This window comes from Thunnus albacares, chromosome 4 (genome assembly GCF_914725855.1).
Source record: "Thunnus albacares chromosome 4, fThuAlb1.1, whole genome shotgun sequence".
Lineage (NCBI taxonomy): Eukaryota > Metazoa > Chordata > Actinopteri > Scombriformes > Scombridae > Thunnus > Thunnus albacares.
The window spans coordinates 35,568,884-35,589,332 of NC_058109.1; the positions used below are offsets into that span (position 1 = coordinate 35,568,884).

General features: G+C 38.6%; 1 protein-coding gene across 2 annotated transcripts in view; it reads left to right on the forward strand.

The window, feature by feature from the left end:
* Positions 1–15,386, forward strand: part of cadpsa (Ca2+-dependent activator protein for secretion a) — a 195,071-nt gene extending 179,685 nt beyond the window's left edge. For both annotated transcript variants that reach the window (XM_044349147.1, XM_044349146.1), the window contains 2 exons: positions 10,535–10,639; positions 11,748–15,386. In XM_044349147.1, the coding sequence (XP_044205082.1) occupies positions 10,535–10,639; positions 11,748–11,921 (279 nt within the window). In that variant the 3' untranslated portion in view covers positions 11,922–15,386. The remainder of the gene's footprint in view (positions 1–10,534; positions 10,640–11,747) is intronic.
* The last annotated feature ends 5,063 nt before the right edge of the window (positions 15,387–20,449 follow it).

Sequence of the window (20,449 nt, forward strand, 5' to 3'; positions counted from 1 at the left end):
TGTCGGGTTATGGCATTATGTATTCAGAGCCATATTACGCTTGTTTTGGCTGTCAGCAAGTGCTGGCCCCCTGCTGATCCCCATGCAGTCTAAAAAAGAGAGCTTGGGTGAGTTCGTCTGTTCTGATGATTTTCTTTTGTTAGTTCCTGCCAAAAGGAACAAAGCTAGAGGGGCCATTACTGTTCACTTGACAAGCCCAGCAAGCGTCAAAGTGGCTTTCAACTTTATCATGTAGACGCCAAAATGTCTTAATCCTGCCCCTAAGGACTGTAACCTTGTCCAGGTGTCACATATTGAAGTGAAATATGGTTTTTACGTGTGGCTATTTGGAAGTAGACATAGTTGGTTTGGAGAGCTCAGATAGTTGCAAAAGTGTCAAGTGTTGTAGTTGTAAAGTGTCAAGTGACAGATGTTAGGATGCAAGAAAAGGATTTGATAATGAATTGGTACAGTAAATATAAGTTATGTTCCGCAAAAAGACAAGAAAACAACAAGACTAGGTCAAAACCTAGAATATGGCCGGACTGTGTATGGTCAATGTGCAAAACTGTGGCCAATTTGTTACAGGGATAGTCAGTGGTCATGTCTATAATGTGAATTCCTGGATATGAAATGTTCATCTATACATCTGTTCATTTTCTGTAGTGGTCCCAGTAATGTTTGTTGTTATGTATTGTTAAAATATACTGAAGTAGCATATCACAAACATTTGAGTCAAAAAGACGGTTATAAATGCAGTTGCAAGAATGATACTTTCCACTCAGTATTGTTTTGGGATGTTTGATTTGAAATTGAACTTATTTTAATTTTAATTATAACTATTCTTATTATCTGTTAACTGCCCCTGCTCTTTCATCTGTTTCTATCTGCAGATGTCTGTAAACATCTGGTCTCATCCATATGTTTACTTAGGATTAGCGTGCTAGGCTAACAGTCTATCAGCTGTGTGACTTTATATCCATGCTGTGATGTCTTTCAGAGTGTACAAATAAACACCATAAACACAGCTGTCACCTGCTCAGCACGGTGCTGTTCAACCGGAAACACTGTGGCTAAACCTTATTTTTATAAAGTCTATGGGCTACACGCAGCACAGCATGGCTATGCTAACCATGTTAGCCATGCTAATTAGCTGATAGCCACCATGCAGGCTGGTAAAATGGATCCATTGCACCTCTTTGTATCTGTGGCTTGGTGCTCCTGTCAGTGTCGGAGCCTCCGTGTGAGACGCTTCATTTGGTAAATTTGTGTTTACCGACTGAAGCGCTGACAGCGAGAGTGCGCTTGGGGCTCCTCTGTAAACGCCCCCTGAGGATGTAATAGAAACTCTTAGGGAAATGGGGACCGATGTTGTAACTTCATTACTCAGCACTCTGTCAGTGAGTCAGTGACTCAGTGGGTCAGTTATGGACAGACATTTGGGGTTATACGGCTGGTTGGTCCAGCCAAAAATTGGTGGAAAAAGAGAAAATGCTAAACCCAGACAAAGGTCAGCCTTATACTCTGACAAGTCTTCTACAAAGTTGTAATACTTGTAGTAGACAAATTGATCAAAACCAATTATCCAACAAGCAAACATGATTCACACAATGATTGGCCAGGTGTGTGGTGGTGAGAGAAAGGCAGGATTTTAACTTCTCTCGAGCTCTCTTCTGTCATTTTTCACACAACTAGTTTCATCATTTTTTGTATGTAGAAATGCAGCAGTGTGAAAGCCTTCGGGAAAACCTTGTCCAGAAGTGTGTGCAACCCCTCTATTGTGGGCTTTTCACCTCGCCTTCAAGTGTGACTATTCAGCCACAAAAGCTATAAACACTTTTTCCTTCAGATGTGGTTGAATGACACTAACTAGGAAATAGGGGTGCAATGGTACTTGTATTCAAATGAGAGACCCATAACACTGACCGAGTGTAGCACTATTATTAAAATATGCTCAGTTATCTCCATAGTGAAACGATACCGTGTCTCCCGGCCTTTCACTCCACCTGTAAGTGAGGCTGCCCATCACCATCCATCCTCAGCCATCTAACTGGAAAGGCTTAATGGAGGCTGAATTCAGCCTGGCAGGAAGGCCTGCAGCCTGCAGACAGTGCTCAGAGCAAAAAAGAAATAGGCATTCTATCCATGACATGTTGTGGAAAGAGAAATAAATGGGATGAGCCTGAAGGCCTGAGAGAAAACTAAATATCACTGTGTCTTCTACCTTTGTAGAGCTCAGAAAGAGCCAAAGTAAAACTTCCGGGTTCTGTTCCAGACGAGCGAAAATATCATTCAAAATCCCATCGACATTTATAACTACGCTAATAACTAAAAATCCAGAATTGGAACAGAGCCTTTATCAGCAGTATGTCATGTGGTTCATAGATAATGGTGGGTTGTTTTTTTTTTATTAATTATTTTGTGTTTTTAGCAACCTTTAACAAACACAGTTTCCCATAAGCCCTAGTAATCCAATGATGTAATTACACACGCTGCTGTGCTTGTATTTTTTTCATGGGAGCTGTAGTTTTTTCTGTATAAGTTGTCTTAGAATATAGAGTAAACTCCAGGAACAAGCTTCATTTCTTTAGAGCGACAGATGAAAGATTGCATTGAATTACAGAAGCCAGCGGAACAGATGCTAGCCTGGACATGACATCATGACTTTGGCTCTCTGTGTTGTTACTTTTCATTTTCAGAAATGCATTCACAATGGGCCTCATTCACTGATATGTGCGTAGAAATATTCTATAATTGCGCAAGCAAAATTACCATCAAATTCATGACGTGTGCATTAGCCAATTTTGTTCTTACCACTGAGCGTATGTTAGTGAATCAGATATGTTAGTTATCAATAACTAGCATAATACCACGCCCACATTTCTCCATATAAAGAAAGTTGTGTTAGAGTGGTGCAGTAGTGGAGAGAGCTGTCAGGAGGGCTGTGATGGTAAAAATGTAGAAAAACTTTACTGCTAGTGAAATGCAAACAATAGTTTCAGAAGTAGAAGCCAGAAAAGGCAGATTTGGCTGGTAAACGTCATTGGCACAACCGTTTGGAGCCTGATTGTGAATCCTGTATACAGCCTGCATACCTGTTGCACCACTACCACGCAGTACGTTCGTAACAAAATAAAAAGTTGGTGAATGTGTAGATCTGTGGATTTGACCAAATAAATCTCTACTGCTACACCAGGTGTGCATCGTGTTTCCTCTTTGTCCACAACAGGCTGTGATGCAGTGAAAGCAGAGCGTCCCTCCCTGAACCACTACTGAACTGTCAGGCTGTGAGGACACTGAACAGGCTGCTGGTTAACTAGCTGCATATATCACAGTCAAATCAGATGCTGTCACATTCCAAAATGGAAACTCAGATATGTCTATTGTCATCTACATGTGGGAACAAGACAATTTCAATATATTAATAATTTCATCACATTTATGATGATTATTTATGGATTGTAATGTCTTAGTTTATAATTGGTAAATAAATTGTGTATTATTAGCGATGTCCACTTTTAAATGATGTATATGTAGGCCCAATCATTTTTTAAATAACTGTGGTTCTAATACACTGTTTCCATTGAATAAATATTGACTATATAATTTTTTAAGAATGAGGGACATTTATGATTTGTGCATACATATGGTCTTAGGCAGTTCTAAATTTGTTTGCAGATTAAGAATAAATTCAGGTAAGAACATGGTGATAAATCCCAGCTTTGTGCTTAAAATGTTTGTATACACGGTTGAAGCAAAGATTTATGCATATGCAGTGTTTGTGAATTGGGCCCAATGTTCTTTACCAGGCTTTCCTGTATACATTCTGCAGGGAGACTTCAGGGAATCCTTCAGATTCAGAGCAGGGCTGATGCATCTCATAAGCCGTAGTCTACAGTGTAGGGCCTGCAGCTTTGAAAATGAACAGCTGTGTACCTGATTGTGCATGCAATGTCAAGCACAGCCCATCTGCATGGAAGCATGTCTGTGATTACTTCCAAGAAGATGAATCTCTCCAAGACAACTTGAGAATAATGCTCTCCACAAGGACCAAAGTATATATAGTTACAGTTGGTAGTTAAACTACTTCTGTAAACCAGTGTTAAATGTATGTAAGCATAGCTACTACACTTACAGCTTGATATAACTTAAAGGATGTGATTGTCAAAAACTCTGTGCAGAGCCAAACCAACAATGAACTGATCTACTAACAAATATTGTATGTGTAGCCAAAGCCTGATATATTTTATTCTTCTGTGCCATAGACCTCTGTTGTCAGTGAGTCACACCACTGCACTGGAGTCTGGTCACATTAGATTGTTTACAAATGGCTCCAAAGACTAATAACAGCAAATACATTTTCAGTCTCTGCAGAGTAGTTCTGTGTAAGGCAGACACCACTGAACATGTGCTGGATGCTGTTCTGTTTACAGCTTCACTAGCTTGTTGTGCTACAGATCACAGCCTGTTGACTTTGTACTACATTTTAAAATTCTAAAAGAACTTCATTACACACACAATGTTTGTAAGTAGATCAATTAATTGTTGGGTTTAGCATTGCATGTGATATTTGTTGACTATAATATATATATGTAACTGTGTGACTCACTACTAAAAGTATCCAACTAATCATAGGTTGAATGACTGCAAGTGTTTGGCTGACACCGACGACCACTGTTTGCATCCTTTCTACCAACAACCATGTTCTCTAACCTCAACCAAGCTAATTTTAATCACCTTAACCTAAGAAAACGCCCACATGGGTCATTATGAAAAGCTATGACAAACCTTCTGTTGCTTAGTTTGGAGGACTCGGGGACAAGTTGACTTGTGACTGTCTACTTTTAATTACAAGAATACTGAGCGTAAATTCAGACATTCTATTTTTGATCAATTTCTTTTACAAGACAAACTCTCATAGAGAACCAGAGTGAAACTGGAACTTTTGGATTTTTTTCCAGAAATAAAAACATCATTTTAACATTTAAATTTGTAAGAATGCAAACATAACTTTACTCAGCAGTATGTCATGTGATGTCGGCAAGGACAGTGAACATGTTTTATAGTCGATTCAATTTTATATATTTGACCCAAAAAAAGCACTTCACAATCTATATAGTACACAACACCCTCTGTCTTTAGATTGAGATAAAGAAAACTGTCCTGTTTTATTTCTCAAATTCAGTTTCAGAAGTCTTTGTGTCCTGTTCTCCTGGAGAGCATTTATACCAATCGTGCAGATATCTTCACTTTCATTCAAATTCAAACTGGCATTAAAATCATAGACATCATGTGTGCACAAGATGTCCCTGACAGACCTCCAAAAAAATGCCAGTCATGGCAGGAAGAAGACTTGTGACATAACTGTCAAGTTTTTTTTTTTTTTTACATATAAAATGAAGACGAGTAAAGCGGAACAGGACACAAAATGGCTGCTGCAAAAATGGCTGCAGATGGGAGCTGTGTGGCACAGTGTAAAGTCTAAAGAAAAAGGAGAGCAAAGGAGGAGTGGATGATGGAAAGAGGGAGAGCAGCCAGTCAGTGGATCAGTCACTCCAGGCCTGGCCTCTCAGCAGGGGGTTGTGCTCGGGGCGAGATCACAGGCCTGCTGCCACGCTGAAGCCTTCACAGGCACACAGCGACAGATAGGAAGCTGCTGGCACCAGGTCGCCTCACTGATTCACCCCAGCACTGCCTCAGCACAGCCATCTTCTCTTTCACCCATCTTCCACTAATTGAGCTTGACCTGCTCTTTTCCTCTTCCTATGGACTCAATAAGTCTCAAATTGCAGTGATCTTGGTGTCCCACTGAGCAGGTTATGGTCTTTTGGGTTTGGTCTAGCAAAAATTCCAAAATATTGGATGGTTGTTGTTCCAGACACACAAACTAATACTCTGATTAATCATCTTTAGCATTGCAAAACTTACAATCAGTTTTAACTTATTTTGGTTGTTATTGTGTCTTTTAGTCTAGGATTTAAAGTATTTCCAAACATTAAGAGTGTGCAAGGCTACAGCATGAGTTTACCTAGTCCACATCTTATTCAATGAATATCTGAGTCATCACCACAGGCGGAGGTCACTGTAACAACAAAAGTATCCTCACTGTAGCACACAGATGGGTGAACACAATACTTTCTTTTACTACTCTTTTCTTAAGAAGCATGAAAAGCTAAATGTCATAATCGCTGCCAGAGCCTGAAGACACAAACAGAACACGAAATAGAACACGAAAAAGTGAACAATTCCTACACAAATCTTTAGTATATATCCGCTCATACCCACTGTATTGGATGGATGGCTGGATGAATGGACAGACAGACTTCATCTTAAAAATGTATTTTTGACATGAAGATTTCTATGCAGAACCAGCTATAGAGCAGAGAGTATTGATGCCTGTGCAACCAGTTATTGTGGTTGGAAAAACTGGTTAGCAAATATTTTTGCAATAAGCAGAATATGCCTTTAACTTTGTACTTTATTCAATTTGATGAACAATAGCGCTCTTATTTAATCCTTATGATAAAATGTTGTTCATTTTCAAGGATAAAATCTTGTACAACTTAGAAATTACCCTCTGGCATCTCATCTCCCCTAAATACACACACATACACACACTACTACCCCCTTCCTCTTCATTTCTCCTCCCATTCTTCTCCAAACCCCCATTCACTTCGCTGTGACCCTGACTGTTGAAAGTCAGTCGGCTTCTATTAGTATCAGCCCGCGCTCATCATTATCCATCAATTAGACTGGCAACAGCCAGGGCCCACAGAGAAACATCTGCAGCCTTTCGGCTCTGTTTCTGCATGGCTGCCGTGCTCTGAGCTCACTGTGCCTCGCAGAGGTCGCTGTGGAGAGAGCTGGACTAAATAGAGCAATGGCAGAATTTCAAGGTTGAAGCCTGTAACACCTGTGTAAATGATAGTACCAGGCTACGACGGCTAGGTTTGGTACCTCTGCTTTAGGAGTGCTGACTGAATTGTGTCTTTTGCATTACAAAGTACGAGAACACCGAATGCTTTGTCATATGTCTTATATAAGATAGTTTTTCTGTCATATATTTGCTGAGAATGCTGGCTTCTTTGGTTAAATAACAAAAGATTTCTATAGCATAAGCACATTTATATTCCTCAGAGCAAGGTATTGAAAAATGTTTTGTTTTGGTACTCTAAGAATGGCCATGTATCACCAATAGTATGGCTAGATATCAGCACTGCTTTCCTGATTCATTCATTAATTTCCTGAGTTTGCTTCATAATTCTTCTGCACTGTTTGTGTTTACAAGACATCAGTCTGATATGTGCAGACAGCTGCTAGCTAGTGTTAGCTAACCCCACACGCTAATCCACACATCGTCGACTCCCACTGTTGTGACTCAAGATGGCAAATATAGCCAGCTATCATCTATGTTACTTTTTAACTTTAAATGTAAGTAATAATTTGATTTCCACAAAGTAGATATTTTGCACATCATGCAGCCCTAAGTGAACCACTTACAACAAATAACCCCTGCATACACATAACATTTAGCACCGATGTACACATGTTAACTGAGGCACAAATGCAAAATTCGATCTCTGGATTTTAATAATCAATATCGGATCATTCAAATAAAAATTACAATTAATTGGAAAATCGTTTTCTTTTATCCAGCTCAAGCCAATAGTATTGAAAAGTTTCATTTAAACAACATTAATGTTCAAAAACAAAAGTGCACACATCGTACAGATTACTGAGATATACCTCTCTAGCAAAAATACAGCACTGCAAAGCCTGTGAAAAAGAGGTAGTGGTGTGCTCAAGGACTGTCTTGATCATATAAAACTCAAGAAAAACACAGGTGCTCTTGAAGATAAGGGTCATCACATATAAGGAATAACAAACTTTAGGCACTCATGTGTGGAACAGGAATGAAAAACTCTAGGATTAAGTTAAAAAGGTTTTATTCAACATGACTACTTGCAATAAAAAAAAAAGACCGGTTTCAACCATAAACGTCTTCATCAGGGTACTTGATGCAATGGTATATCCTGGTTTAAATGAGGAGATTGATTACATGCCTTTTCTATAAATGTAGAATATTATTACAGACAAAAATAATTTATTTTTCATTTCTTAGGCATTAAAACCTCTAGATCCTAAAAAAACATTAGTTATTCCCAAACATTACAAGATAGAGAAGATCAAATATACAGGCCTTACTTTTCATACAGATGAATTTGAATTCATGTATATGGTTACATAATATTAGTAATTGATTATTTCTGGAAATGTATTGATTGTTGTGATGTTGTTTTGGTCATTTATTTCTCATTTTTGTGCAGGATACTTTTTGAGTAATTGAAGAGGCGTGCCATCTTAAAGATGGCTTCTCATTGTGATCCAATTGCTGCATTCACTGCAAAGCTTTTTACATACTCAATACCATACAGATTAATAGTGAAATATAATGAACCACTCAACTTTATTTCAACAGATGACATTTAAAGGTTTATGTTAAGTTATTAATAAAACACATACACATGTCTTTTATCTATGTTGGCATAGAAACATACAGTTTCCCTTTGCTGGTTATTAATGTTAATTACTCATTATACAGCAAGCACTACCAGACTTTCTGACACAGGCTACAAACACTAACGAATCCCACACGGGTAAATTGTTGACTTGACTACAAACAGATGTGGAATTGGGAATGTTTCAAAGCCCTGTCAGGCCCTGTCCATGATGCTGAGTGTCTTCAAACACCACCCAGTGAACCACAACATCAGTGGGCCTGTCTAAATGCTATCAGTAAAATGACTGAGTAATTACAATCTTTTGGTAGACATCTTTGTCCAAAGTGGCTCATAATAAAGTCATTCAACCTCCATGAGAACTATGTCATCAAAAATTTCAAGTGCTGTTTAAAAAGGAAGGTCGTTCACCTGTGCTTTATATTGATGAAGTTCTTAATCACCACTTCACATGTTGCTGTGTTGGTAATGTCTAGTTCAGTTTACTTAACACTCTACCTTCTATTGCTCCATCTTACTGAGGCTTGGTAGCTGATAGCACTGGTGTTTCTGGAATACCTTGTTTCATTTCAATGACATTCATTGGTAACTTTGGTGTGAGACTAGAGTCAGACAGGGACAGAGTCTTTACCACAGTTTTGTGGTTGACAGTAGCCACACCTGATTGATTCACCTGGTTTCCCTTCAATAGACCTGACAATTGCAATATACTGTTCCATCACCAAAATTTACACTTACAACACATCCAAATCCAGTGGGGTGCTATACATAAAATTCATTGACACATTGGGAGAAGATGGCCATGATGACACGATAAAAAAAATTTAATATTAATAAATAATAATGATTAATAAATATTAATGTGAATAAGAAGGAAGTCCTAGTTTTCCTTGGCTTCCAGGAGAGAATGCCCACACATTTTGTGTGTGTGTGGGGGGTGGGTCTCAGAATCGCTATCTTTGCTGCCGTTAAAACCCTCAAGAGACATGGGTTCATCATTAAAGAGAGACCGCAACAGTCAAAGCTTGGAACATACTGCTAAACTGACACCTAAAAGATTTGTTTCATGGCCTTTGACAAGTGCCCATAGGTCTGTCACCACAGGGTAGTCTCAGAACATGTTGATGTGTGCCAAGAGCATCATAAGCTTTCCTCTTTATTAGGATCCCCATTAACTGATGCCTCATTGGTTGCTGGATCTTCCCGGGGTCCACACTTAAATAGATCCTAAGCCTATAGGACTATCTGATGGGGCCCCACATGACAAGAGTAGAAACTGTTTTCCTAAGCTTGGGTCCCAGGCAAGATTGTGTGGGCATTTCTGAACTGCAGAATACAACCACCGCTATAGAGAAGTGCCCACTCTGTGCTGTGTGTCATTTTCAAATGGCTTGATGAGGCTGTGCAACCGACACAACATGAATGTCTTCAGATTAAAGATGTCTATCTGCAAGGATTTACTTGTCAGTGTTGTCCCCCTGGCTTCTCCCTCAGTGATCCATGAAACTCAGTGTCATGATGATACACTGTAAGGATGGCATCACATGCTTTTCCTGCCAAACACACCATGAGCAAAGTTGATGGACCACAGACATTAATTTTCCGGGTTGTATTTAGTGTTGAAATGTTGTCATTTGATGTGTGTATTCTAGTGTTAATTTTGTCAGCTATTTTTTTTATTTAGTCTTTGTCCTGTGTCAAATGTCCTTTGTAGTTTTTATCATATTACGTCAACCTCATCCTGTTTTTATAACTCAAGTCTTAGTTTGGTAAAGTTTTTATTTTTTAAACTACATTTTAGCCTTGTCTTTTTTGTCAACAATTTTGCATGTTGATATAGTCACAGTTAGTGTTTAATGGTGCCGTCTTATCATTGACTCATCTTAGTTATGGAAAAAAAGGCTTTTGACAAACATATTTAGTCATAGTTTTCGTTAATGAAATAAACACTGGTGTGTTCAGAAGTTAACTAGATTTAATTGTACTTCATGGAATATCAGATGATAATTTGTGTGTTTATTTGTTTTTTGTTACAGCAATGGTACACCAGTACTATGAATCTTATAGGAACATGGCTCACTGACCGTATGGACCTGCAGCTCCATGTCTATCAGCTGAAGATTCTCATCAGGGTCATCAAGGTGAGGACAATTGCTTTTTTTCATATTTTCAAATCACAAATCTTAAAGCAAGTTTCCAAAATGTTTCCAACAACTAATGTTAGATATACTGTAAATTAATATTCTCAGTGACAGGTTATTAAATTAACTCTTCTTTAACTCTGGTACATCACAATATTTCACTGCTGCTATCCACATAAACAGTCCCTCACTGGCTTCCCACTCACTAACACCACCAACTGTGGTAGTTGGAACACCCATACAAGCTGGGTTTTAACCAGCAGCTGAAGTTGACATTTTTGTGTCCACATTCTTGTCTCAAATAACCCTGGACCTTCATACAACAAGACCAATTCCAGGTGTAACCTTAAATGACATAGGAGATCTGACCTATTTTATATTAGCTGAATGGGATTCAGTAAGTGATGCAAAGCAAGGTGATAATATCAAAGCATGACGATGACACAGTTGGAATCACAACAGCTTATCTCAATTCACTGTCACACATATTTTGTTGATTAATCATTCAATATCATCAGTACAGATTGCTACTAATAATGTACCTTATGTGTAGTATGAGGACAGAAAGCTGAAAACCACATGGCTTCAAAGCATAATGCTGTAGTCAATGTGTCTAACCTTGGGACTTGCTTACAACCTGTCTGATCAACTGACCACTCATGTTACTTGCCCTTACTTGCACTGTTGGACTCATTTTTGGTGACCACATTCTAAGATCGCAGCAGTTATTTTGAGTATAAGGCCATATTCAGATCACCATAAGGGCTGCATGAAAAAGGGCAGCCCCACTTTGTAACACAAAGGCAGTATTTCTGCAGTTTACCTCACCATGGTAGCAACGAATGACAGTTGCTGTCCTGATACCTTTCCACAGGTGCATTCATGTCTCTGCAGAACCCCAAAAAAAACACGCCTTCACAACAAAGTCCCTTGTGTTGTTTTAACACAGGGTGGTTTTCCGTCTGAAAACCAGCAAATGTTATAATAACCAGTGGAACCCATGACTAAAGCTAGAATCTATCTCACAAAAGTTGTAAATTGATTTCTTGAATGTCTTTGCCAGCTGTTTCTGATTCTTTTGTTCGGGATTTATTCATTCATTCTTTAGAAAAAGTACCGTGACTTCCGCCTTCAAGGGGTGCTGGACTCCACATTAAACAGTAAGATGTATGAAACCGTGAGAAATCGGCTGACCTTGGAAGAAGCCACTGCCTCAGTGAGGGAAGGAGGGATGCAAGGCATTTCCATGAAGGACAGCGATGAAGAGGACAATGATAACTAGATCAAAGGGCCTCAAAACTACAAGAATGTCAAATCGTTTCAGAGGGTGAGCGGTATACTGCCTGAGAACCCATGCAGCCTTTCCATGAGGTCAAAACAGACTGGCCTAACATTCATCTTGTTCCCTCAATTTCTTGCTTTGTTAGTTTTTGTTCCTGTAATAGTTCCACGTTTCTGTCAGAATTAATACATGAAGAAAATGCATTTCGTGTGTATAAACACTTGCAAGACATGAGTCTGTCCTATCAATGCTCTTCATTTTGAAATTGCCCACATAGGCTTGTCAAGCTTTAATTCTTCCAAACTGAAATTCATAACAGCCAAGTACTAAAGGATAGAACCTTAAATCTATCAAACACTGATTGACTTCCCTTGAAATGTGAGCAAATGAGTTTCCAGAATATCTAAGAGGCCAAAATGTGACAGAAGTGTTTGAAATGAGTACAAATGTGACCACGACTGCTTACTGGCCTTATAAATATGATAAAGAAATGTAGGTGATTGCAATTAATGTATATGGAGTTCATCTCTTGAAGGCATGAACTATATTATGTTGTGCAACCCAAAATTTCTACAGTCTTTGCTGTTGCTTGTCACTAAGATTTCTCTTTCACATTTTGAAAAGTACATACAGTATAGAGCACTCTTACTCTTACTTTAGGCAGTTCTGCTGGAAAGCAGCACAGTGATTCAGACCACTATGCTGTGGTTGCAAGTGAAATAGTGAAATTTATACAGAAGTTTGTTTTTTTTAAGCCATATTGCTATTAAGAATTGGCACTAGAACTGTATTTGTTGGTTTAAGATCAAACTGATCAGTCTAAGACAGTTAAAACTAAGATATTTTTCCCAAATTACTCCTAAATGTTCTCAAGCAATATGGATGACTATTTTGTTCCCAGGTTTATGAACAAGGCTATGATTGTGTCTGTGATGTGCTAAAAAAATGTGCAGTGAGTGCAGCTACTGTATGTTGTAAGGTTGCATTGTTGTAAAGTGTAATGGTTCTCATATTACTTTCTTTGTAATGGGTCTGCATCATTTCTCATCCATAAAAATCATGTGCTGATATGATGTGACAGTGAATGCACAGTAATGGTTTTTGTCTGTTCTCTGCCATCTTTTAAAAACATACCTGATGTTTTCCCAAAAAGGTTGCAACAATTCACACAGTAAAAGAAATCCAATGCACCATCGACAATAAAGTTGATGCCTGCAAAAATTGAGTAATTATAGTAGCAGTGACAATAAACTACAACAAACTAAACAATTGATCAGCATACTTTTTAACTTGACAAACTTTTCCTTCAAATTTTAACATCCCAAAGGAGCATTCTGTTGTCTTTTTGAGAAACCGTTTGCCCTCTTACGTGCTGTTGTATGAGTAGATCATTATCAATTTCATCTGTTTCCTGTTGTTCTAACAGCGTGTGTGTTCGACCCGTTGGTTTGGTACTCTCTGTGAACCAAAACATTACTGTTGAATTAACCTAATACAGTCTGAATAGGTCTAGGAGTTAGCATGCATGGAGCATTAATTCCAAAGTGGGAGTCCCATCCTGAATGCTTTTTTTCAAAAGTGCTAAACCATGCTAGTCAGGTTAGCTAAGCTCAGGAAGTGTCATCGCTTTGGTGAACCCAAATCAGTCTGTCTGTTATGGAAATAAAGCAAAAACAGACTAGGAAGCAAGTCCCTCTCCCAACATTATTCAAGAATATCCATTGAAAACGTCTTTCTATGGTTACGCAACGACCAACGCAAGCAGGGCTCCGACTGGTTGGTATTTTCCTGACCTTGAAACTGGCTTTGCCCATCTGTCTGGTATTTATAGGTAGCCAGCACAAAGCGCACAGTGCACAGGTGGGAGGAGAGGTGTAGACAGGTGGGAGGTTTATTCAAATGAAGCAGCGCAAAGACAGTTGTTGTATTTTGGTTGAAATTTGGTCCTAGATATTGCCCTGAAAACAAACATGTCAGAACCATGTCTATTTGTGGCGCAACATCAATCCTCTGCTGCTTTGGTGATTTTATCAACAGGATCAAACTAAATACTTGCTGCAAAGATGCTGCAACAATGGATTAATGCTTAAAATATAAATGATTTGTTTCAATTAAACACTTTCCAACCAAAATCGGCACAGGAAATAACGTTTTATGTGGTTAAAGCAGGGAAGTCAGTAAATTAGTCTGCATTGACCTATAAATGAATGTGGTTGATTCTTACAGTATCTACTGTCCACAGCTGTTTGTACTATATGAGAAGTTTCTCCTGCGGTTCATTAAATCTGTGCAGCATCTGAAGGCAGCAGGACTGATATGCAGCCTCTGAGAAGTGCTGCACCAGAGCACAGTGCTGTTACGCACAGCCGTTCACTGTGTTTACTTTCATTAAATTGCCTGATGACACCAGAGGGGTGTTCCATTAATTAATCTAAAGAAAGCTGCACTTACTTAAAAAAGCCTGGCTTGAATTAACGTTAACTTTCACTTAAGGCTCAAGTCATTCCACTAACACAGTTTAGCCATGTCTAGTCAACTTTAACTCTAACCAGGCTTGAATAAGCTTGCATTGTACGCGTACACAGAGTTTATAAGCAGTCGCAAAAAGATACTATGTCCCAAAAAGAAGGGAAAACTAGAGCTGTTTTCTTCTCAGCAGCGGAACAAACTCTGTTGATGGAACCATACCAAGAATATAAAGGAGTCATCACCAAAAAGAGCAGTACTGCTGCAATTAACAAGGCAAAAGAGATGGCTTGGCAAAAAATTGCTGACAGATTAAATGCAAATTACACAAGCCTATATAGGTGGGCAGTGATGGCCTAAAGGTTAGAGAAGTGAGCTTGTTATCAAAAAGTCATCAATTCAATCCCCTGGACTGGCAGGATATATCTGAGTGGGGAAAGTGGAAAGCAGCACTGGCCCCTACCTGACTGTGTGTCTATATTATCAGTAGGTTAGATAATATCAGATGCATGTTTAAAATCATGGTGGAGGCAACTTAGGAGAACCAGCTACCAGTTTACCATTATCAGCTGCTCCTTGACAGATTTTCTTTTTCGCAGGACGTCTATTCGATTTACAAGCGTCATCGAAAGTTAAAATTAAGAAGTTGCAGTTGGAGATGAAGAAACTAGAGAAGGATATAAGTACAGTGGAAACCACTATAGTGATCATGTCTGTCCGGGTCAAATATCACTATAAGCAGATGATTATTATAACCGATTTTTTTTTCTTCATTTCTCATGCAGAATACCATCTAATTGATATTTGTATATTTATTAGCCTACATGAATATAAAGTACAGAAATGGACAGCTATTACTATATCACTATTTACTGAATTTTATTGACTGTTTCAAAATATAACACATCAAATGCAGTGTGCGCACATTGTTGAAGCAGCAGGTTCTGACTTGTGCCAATGACAAATTCTTTCTTTTCCTCGGCAGCAAAACAGGCAAAGAGAGCGGTTGTAAAGTAAAAAAATAGAATTACCATAGAGGATGGGAGGTCTGTCTCTTTTACAATAACATCTGATGGCTTCAATATAATCACTTACGGCCTGGAACTATACATTTTACTTGACTACCACCTTGTGTGAATGTCACAAGTTAGATTAGAGAGTGAGAGTGCTGCATTTATCCTTTACAAAGAAAGTGATACTGTGTCACTGATTTGAGAATCAGTGTCAAACTACAGATACAGATAAACCTATCAGTGACGACACAAGCTGCATTTTACTGTTGGAATAAACTTCCTGTGGTATCACTTCTTCAAATGTCAGTACTTTGATTTCCACATCAAGCTAACACCTCTGCCATGCTGCTTTCTTTATTTTGATTAATAGATAAGAGCAACGCAATACACATATCCTGTAGTTTGGTTTTATCACACTGATATAATCCTGTTTACCTTTTTCACTTTTCGAATTAAAAAAAAAAAAGTTCTATTTTAGTCAAATATCATTTAAATAATAGAGTTTATTTGCCATCTATTATATAAATTCTTGTATGTGCCCTGTTTTTCATTCCAGGATGTATGATGAGGCTAATCTTCATTTTTATAATGGATGATGGGAAGTGAAGTCTGCCTGTACCTTCCCTCTGTCAGTGTTGTTTTCTTTACTGTACTCCTAGAGCTGTGTGTCGCCCTGTGTGCAAGTACTGCATGTCCCTGGTATTCACTCCCCAAAGTGTTCTTGCTCCATGTGTGAAGTTACCAGTGGGTTCATCATGCTTCTGCCTTCTAGAAGAACCCACCAAGGCCAAGAACATTTGAATAAAGGTAAATAGCAACTGTGGAAAGCACTTGTCGCCTCATTCATTGTTGTTGTTGCTGTGACTTGACTTACTGAATGTGAAATCAGATGAAAACAACCTGGTGATTTGTTCAAAAACAAGTCTAAAATGTATCTTTGTATTTGTTTAAAAAGGTTTAAAATGTTTTAATAAGTAATACATTTAGTTTCAACACTTGGCAGTTACTTGTACTATTTTCCACAAAGAGTTAACCACTTAGAGTGGACAAGGTTGTTGTGTCAGTAGACTGCAAAAAATACATATTTGTTAATCCACGGCCCTGACCTCCTCTCCTCCCCCACAGCAGCATTTTCTTAAGAAAGAGAGTCTGAGATTAATGCTGTGGATTAAAGCATCAGTCATCTTGAGATTTGATATTACCGTCCAGAAGGAGATTGTTGATTTGATCTCTAGCAATTCTTTCAATGACCAAAATCAAATCAGGAGCCCAAGATGGGAGCTAAGACTGAAGTCAGGAGGATTAGATATAATATAGTCCCAAATTAAAAGAAGACAGGATATTTTTTAATTATTTTATAGAGGGGGGAAAACAAATCCTTCTTAGGATAACAAAGAAAGACAAGATTTTGGATGAGAATGAGGTAAATCAATCTACTAGTGAAATTTTACTTTCTCCCTGGATGATACTAATGCTCACTGAAAAAAATATCCATGTAGCATAAAAAGTTTAGACTTTTTAGCAACTGAACATGAATCCCACTATATATGGGTGAGCAGAGGACACATTGCTATTGTATTATTTAGCTTGATAATAATATTAGCACTTAAGATGAGAATATTGACATCAGTTTCACCTCTGCCTTTCCAATAAAAAGATAAATCTAGGTTGTGTTTAGCCTAGCTTCACACGAACACTAGAAGCTCCAACAGACATGAAAAAATACACCGTTTAACAGCTGTCAGTTACAGCCGGAGCTACAACCAGTCTTTGTGCTATGCTAAAGCTCTATGCTAATGCTCTTCTAGATCACACTGATATTAATCTTATCATCAGACTGGGTGAGAGAATTTCACAAAATCTTGAACATTGAAAAAGAAAAAGAAAGATTTCTCACTGTCCTATTTGAGGAAGGTCTGGCATGGTTGCCCTATAATGTATAATTACATATAATGGAATTGTTATATAAGTCCAACAGCGACATGAATCAACTAAAAATGTTTGGAGTATGGTGGTGCCGGTATTTTTTACATGTTTCTCATGTACCCAGTAATTCATCCTCAGAAATGAAGGCTGCCAACATTGTTACAGGACGTGAAGCAGAATAGAAAGGAGAAAGGCTCCTTTGAGTTGCTCTTGACCTTAATTGTCTCTACAGAGGCTATTCCTTCATATCCTATACCAATGAGAATAATCAACAGCAAACGCACAAAGCAGCCACCTATTTTAACATCCAATCTGCCAGTGAGCTACTTCGGAATATCATTCATTTAATTTCTCCATGAATATCCAGGCACGATTGGGCAGTTCTGTGCGAGAGACGACACCAGGACGGATTAATGGGCCTGGAGATTTATGTCGGCACGATCTGAGCTGCTTTGGCTTTTAAGCTCCAATCAAGTGGGGAAATGGGAAATGATAACTGTATCAAAATAAAAAGAATCTCCAACTGACCATCACAGTGAGAACTGGCCCTAAAGTCTTAGAACTGACAGGCGGCTGCTGTACTGTGGGGAGTCCTGCAGTAATACGGATGTGAGAACGAGCCGTTCCGACACATTGAGTCCATCAAGCAGTCTCCGACATGATGCGCGTGGATAATGACAAAAGGGAAATGAAAAGATGAAGAGAGAAATCAGCCCATGTGTAGACATCGGAGCTGCCAAATAAATTGGACTGTGATTTGTTGTGAGGAGGTATTTCATTTACAAAGCTTTTCACAGTGTCCTTTAAGGTAAACAGCACCCAAACAGAGTAGGCCTTCAGCCCAGGAGATGAGGTTATTTTTGTACGCCTGCTTTGCATGCCAGAAGTGTCAAAATTGCCTGCCATTTGAGAGGGCAGGTAGATGTCAGATCCTTTTAATAAAAGCAGCCCCCAAAGCCTCTTATGTTTCCCTCCCCATGCACCAAAACCTTCTTACTGTGGCCTTAAGAGGGGACAACAAGCCCGCTGATTAATTTTAGATCTTTTCCATGAAAAGAGTAGCTTATAGTTTAAAGCAATCTCACATAATGTTCAGTCAAGACATGAGGGCAGATTGTGTTATACTGCAGGGATGAATATCACACAGGACTGTTTGTCCTGGTTCATGGTCATATACAGTAAAAGCCCATATGGGGATCAACAGTATCACAGACTTACTGAGGCCACTGTTATTATTAGATGGATGTCAGGAGTTAATCCTCCCCCCTGCAGCCACATTTGATTGTGCACACCTCTCTTTTTACCAGACATTTTCCCCTTTCAACATTTTTTTTTTTTTTTTGTTTTCCATAGTTTCAACTGTAAATGGTGACAAAGGATTGTAGCAGTCCTGATTATGATCTATTAAAAAGAAAAATATTTGTGGAACCAGTGAGGTCTAGTCCCTCGGTTCATTTTTTTTTTGCACTTTTACTTAATTATTAGGATTTATGTATTGATCAAACATATTTTTAATAACCAGTTAAAAAAAGTTGACTGCAATTTTCTTAGACGTAAAGCAAAAATGTGCTACAACAGAATTATTACACATTGTTGCTTCACATCTATAAAAATTGCAAAGAACATTTTAGAAACGATTCTGCTTCGTTTGTATTAGCAGGGAGATCAAGTGCATCGAGACAAATGCTCTTAATTTCTCCTTAAACAGCATCAACAAATGACAAGTGTGTGTTACTCCATGTGACACACAAACAAATCGGATGTGTTAGAGACACACAGGACTGAAACAGCTCTGACCTGCTTGAGGTTAGAGGTGGGACAATGGTTTGTTATTGCAACAGATTAAACACTGTGAAAGCAGTCTCTCTTCATAACTGGACTGGGCCTGTGTTTGGGGGTGCAGGTTGGCTACAAGTGAGTTGTATATTAGTTACAATTTTTATCTTTTTGTTTTAAACACACAACATTAATTCTGAATTTTAGTGTTTCACACAGTTGCATAGTGTGTCATATTGCTATTAATGTCTGCATGAAGACAGCAATAAATTCATACTGTGTCCCTAAGATGCATGGGAGAAAATCCTGATCTAAATTGTGAATGGAAAAAATCGTGACTCTCATTTTGACCAGAACTGTGCAGCCCTATCCTAACCTGCACCTGTAGTGTGAGATGGGACACTAAAGTGAGAGAAGCATTCTCCTCGAGGTTGAAAATATAATTCAGTCAAGGTGTGACAGTGGATCCACTATGTTGAAGGCATAAAGATGAATCTACTGTTCAGAGTAGGAAACTTGGGCTACATTCACACTGCAAGCCTTAGTGCTCAAGTCTGATCTATTGCTCAGATCCAATTTTTTTTGTTTGGCTGTTCACATTATTTTTTAAATGTGGCCAATATCAGATTCCAATGTGAACTGCTCACAGTCCTGAACTGACCCACTTGCACAAAAGAACAATAACAAAGATGTCACACGCATTACATTATCATATGAGGCCACTGAAGTCAGCGTTTACAGTTTCATTTATAAGATGATGTGCAGTGGAAGCCAGCAAATTCATGAGCAGATGATAACAATGACGAGCATGAGGAGGAAATTTTTAATTATTGCTTTTTGTGAAGCAATTGCTACTACTTTTCTATGGAGGGGTGTGTAGATGCGAAGTTGGAGCCAGGAGTGGTGGGATCGTGATGTGAATGGATTCACAGAAATAGATTTCATCCAAAATTTCAGGATGTCAAGGGTTGCTTTCAACTACATCTGTCAGCACCTCTTCACAAGACTCCTGTGGCAAGTCCCTCAGTTCAGGCGACCCATCCCACTGAGAAAAAGCATAGGAGTTGGGTTGTATTGGTTGGAGTAACGTAAAAGTACAATTAATCCCGATATGACTGGTCAGACTGAGGTTGCATTGCAAAGTATCAGAATTGTATCTGATTTAGGACTACATATGAAAGTGGCCCAAATCAGAATTGAAAAGATCAGATTCCATTTGATTTGTGTTTTTCACACTGTTCTGAAAAAACAGATCTGAATCACATATGAGCAAAAAAATCTGATTTGGGCCACTTTTGTCTGCAGTCTGAACATGACTTTGGTGGTGCTGTGCATTGTCAGGCAGGC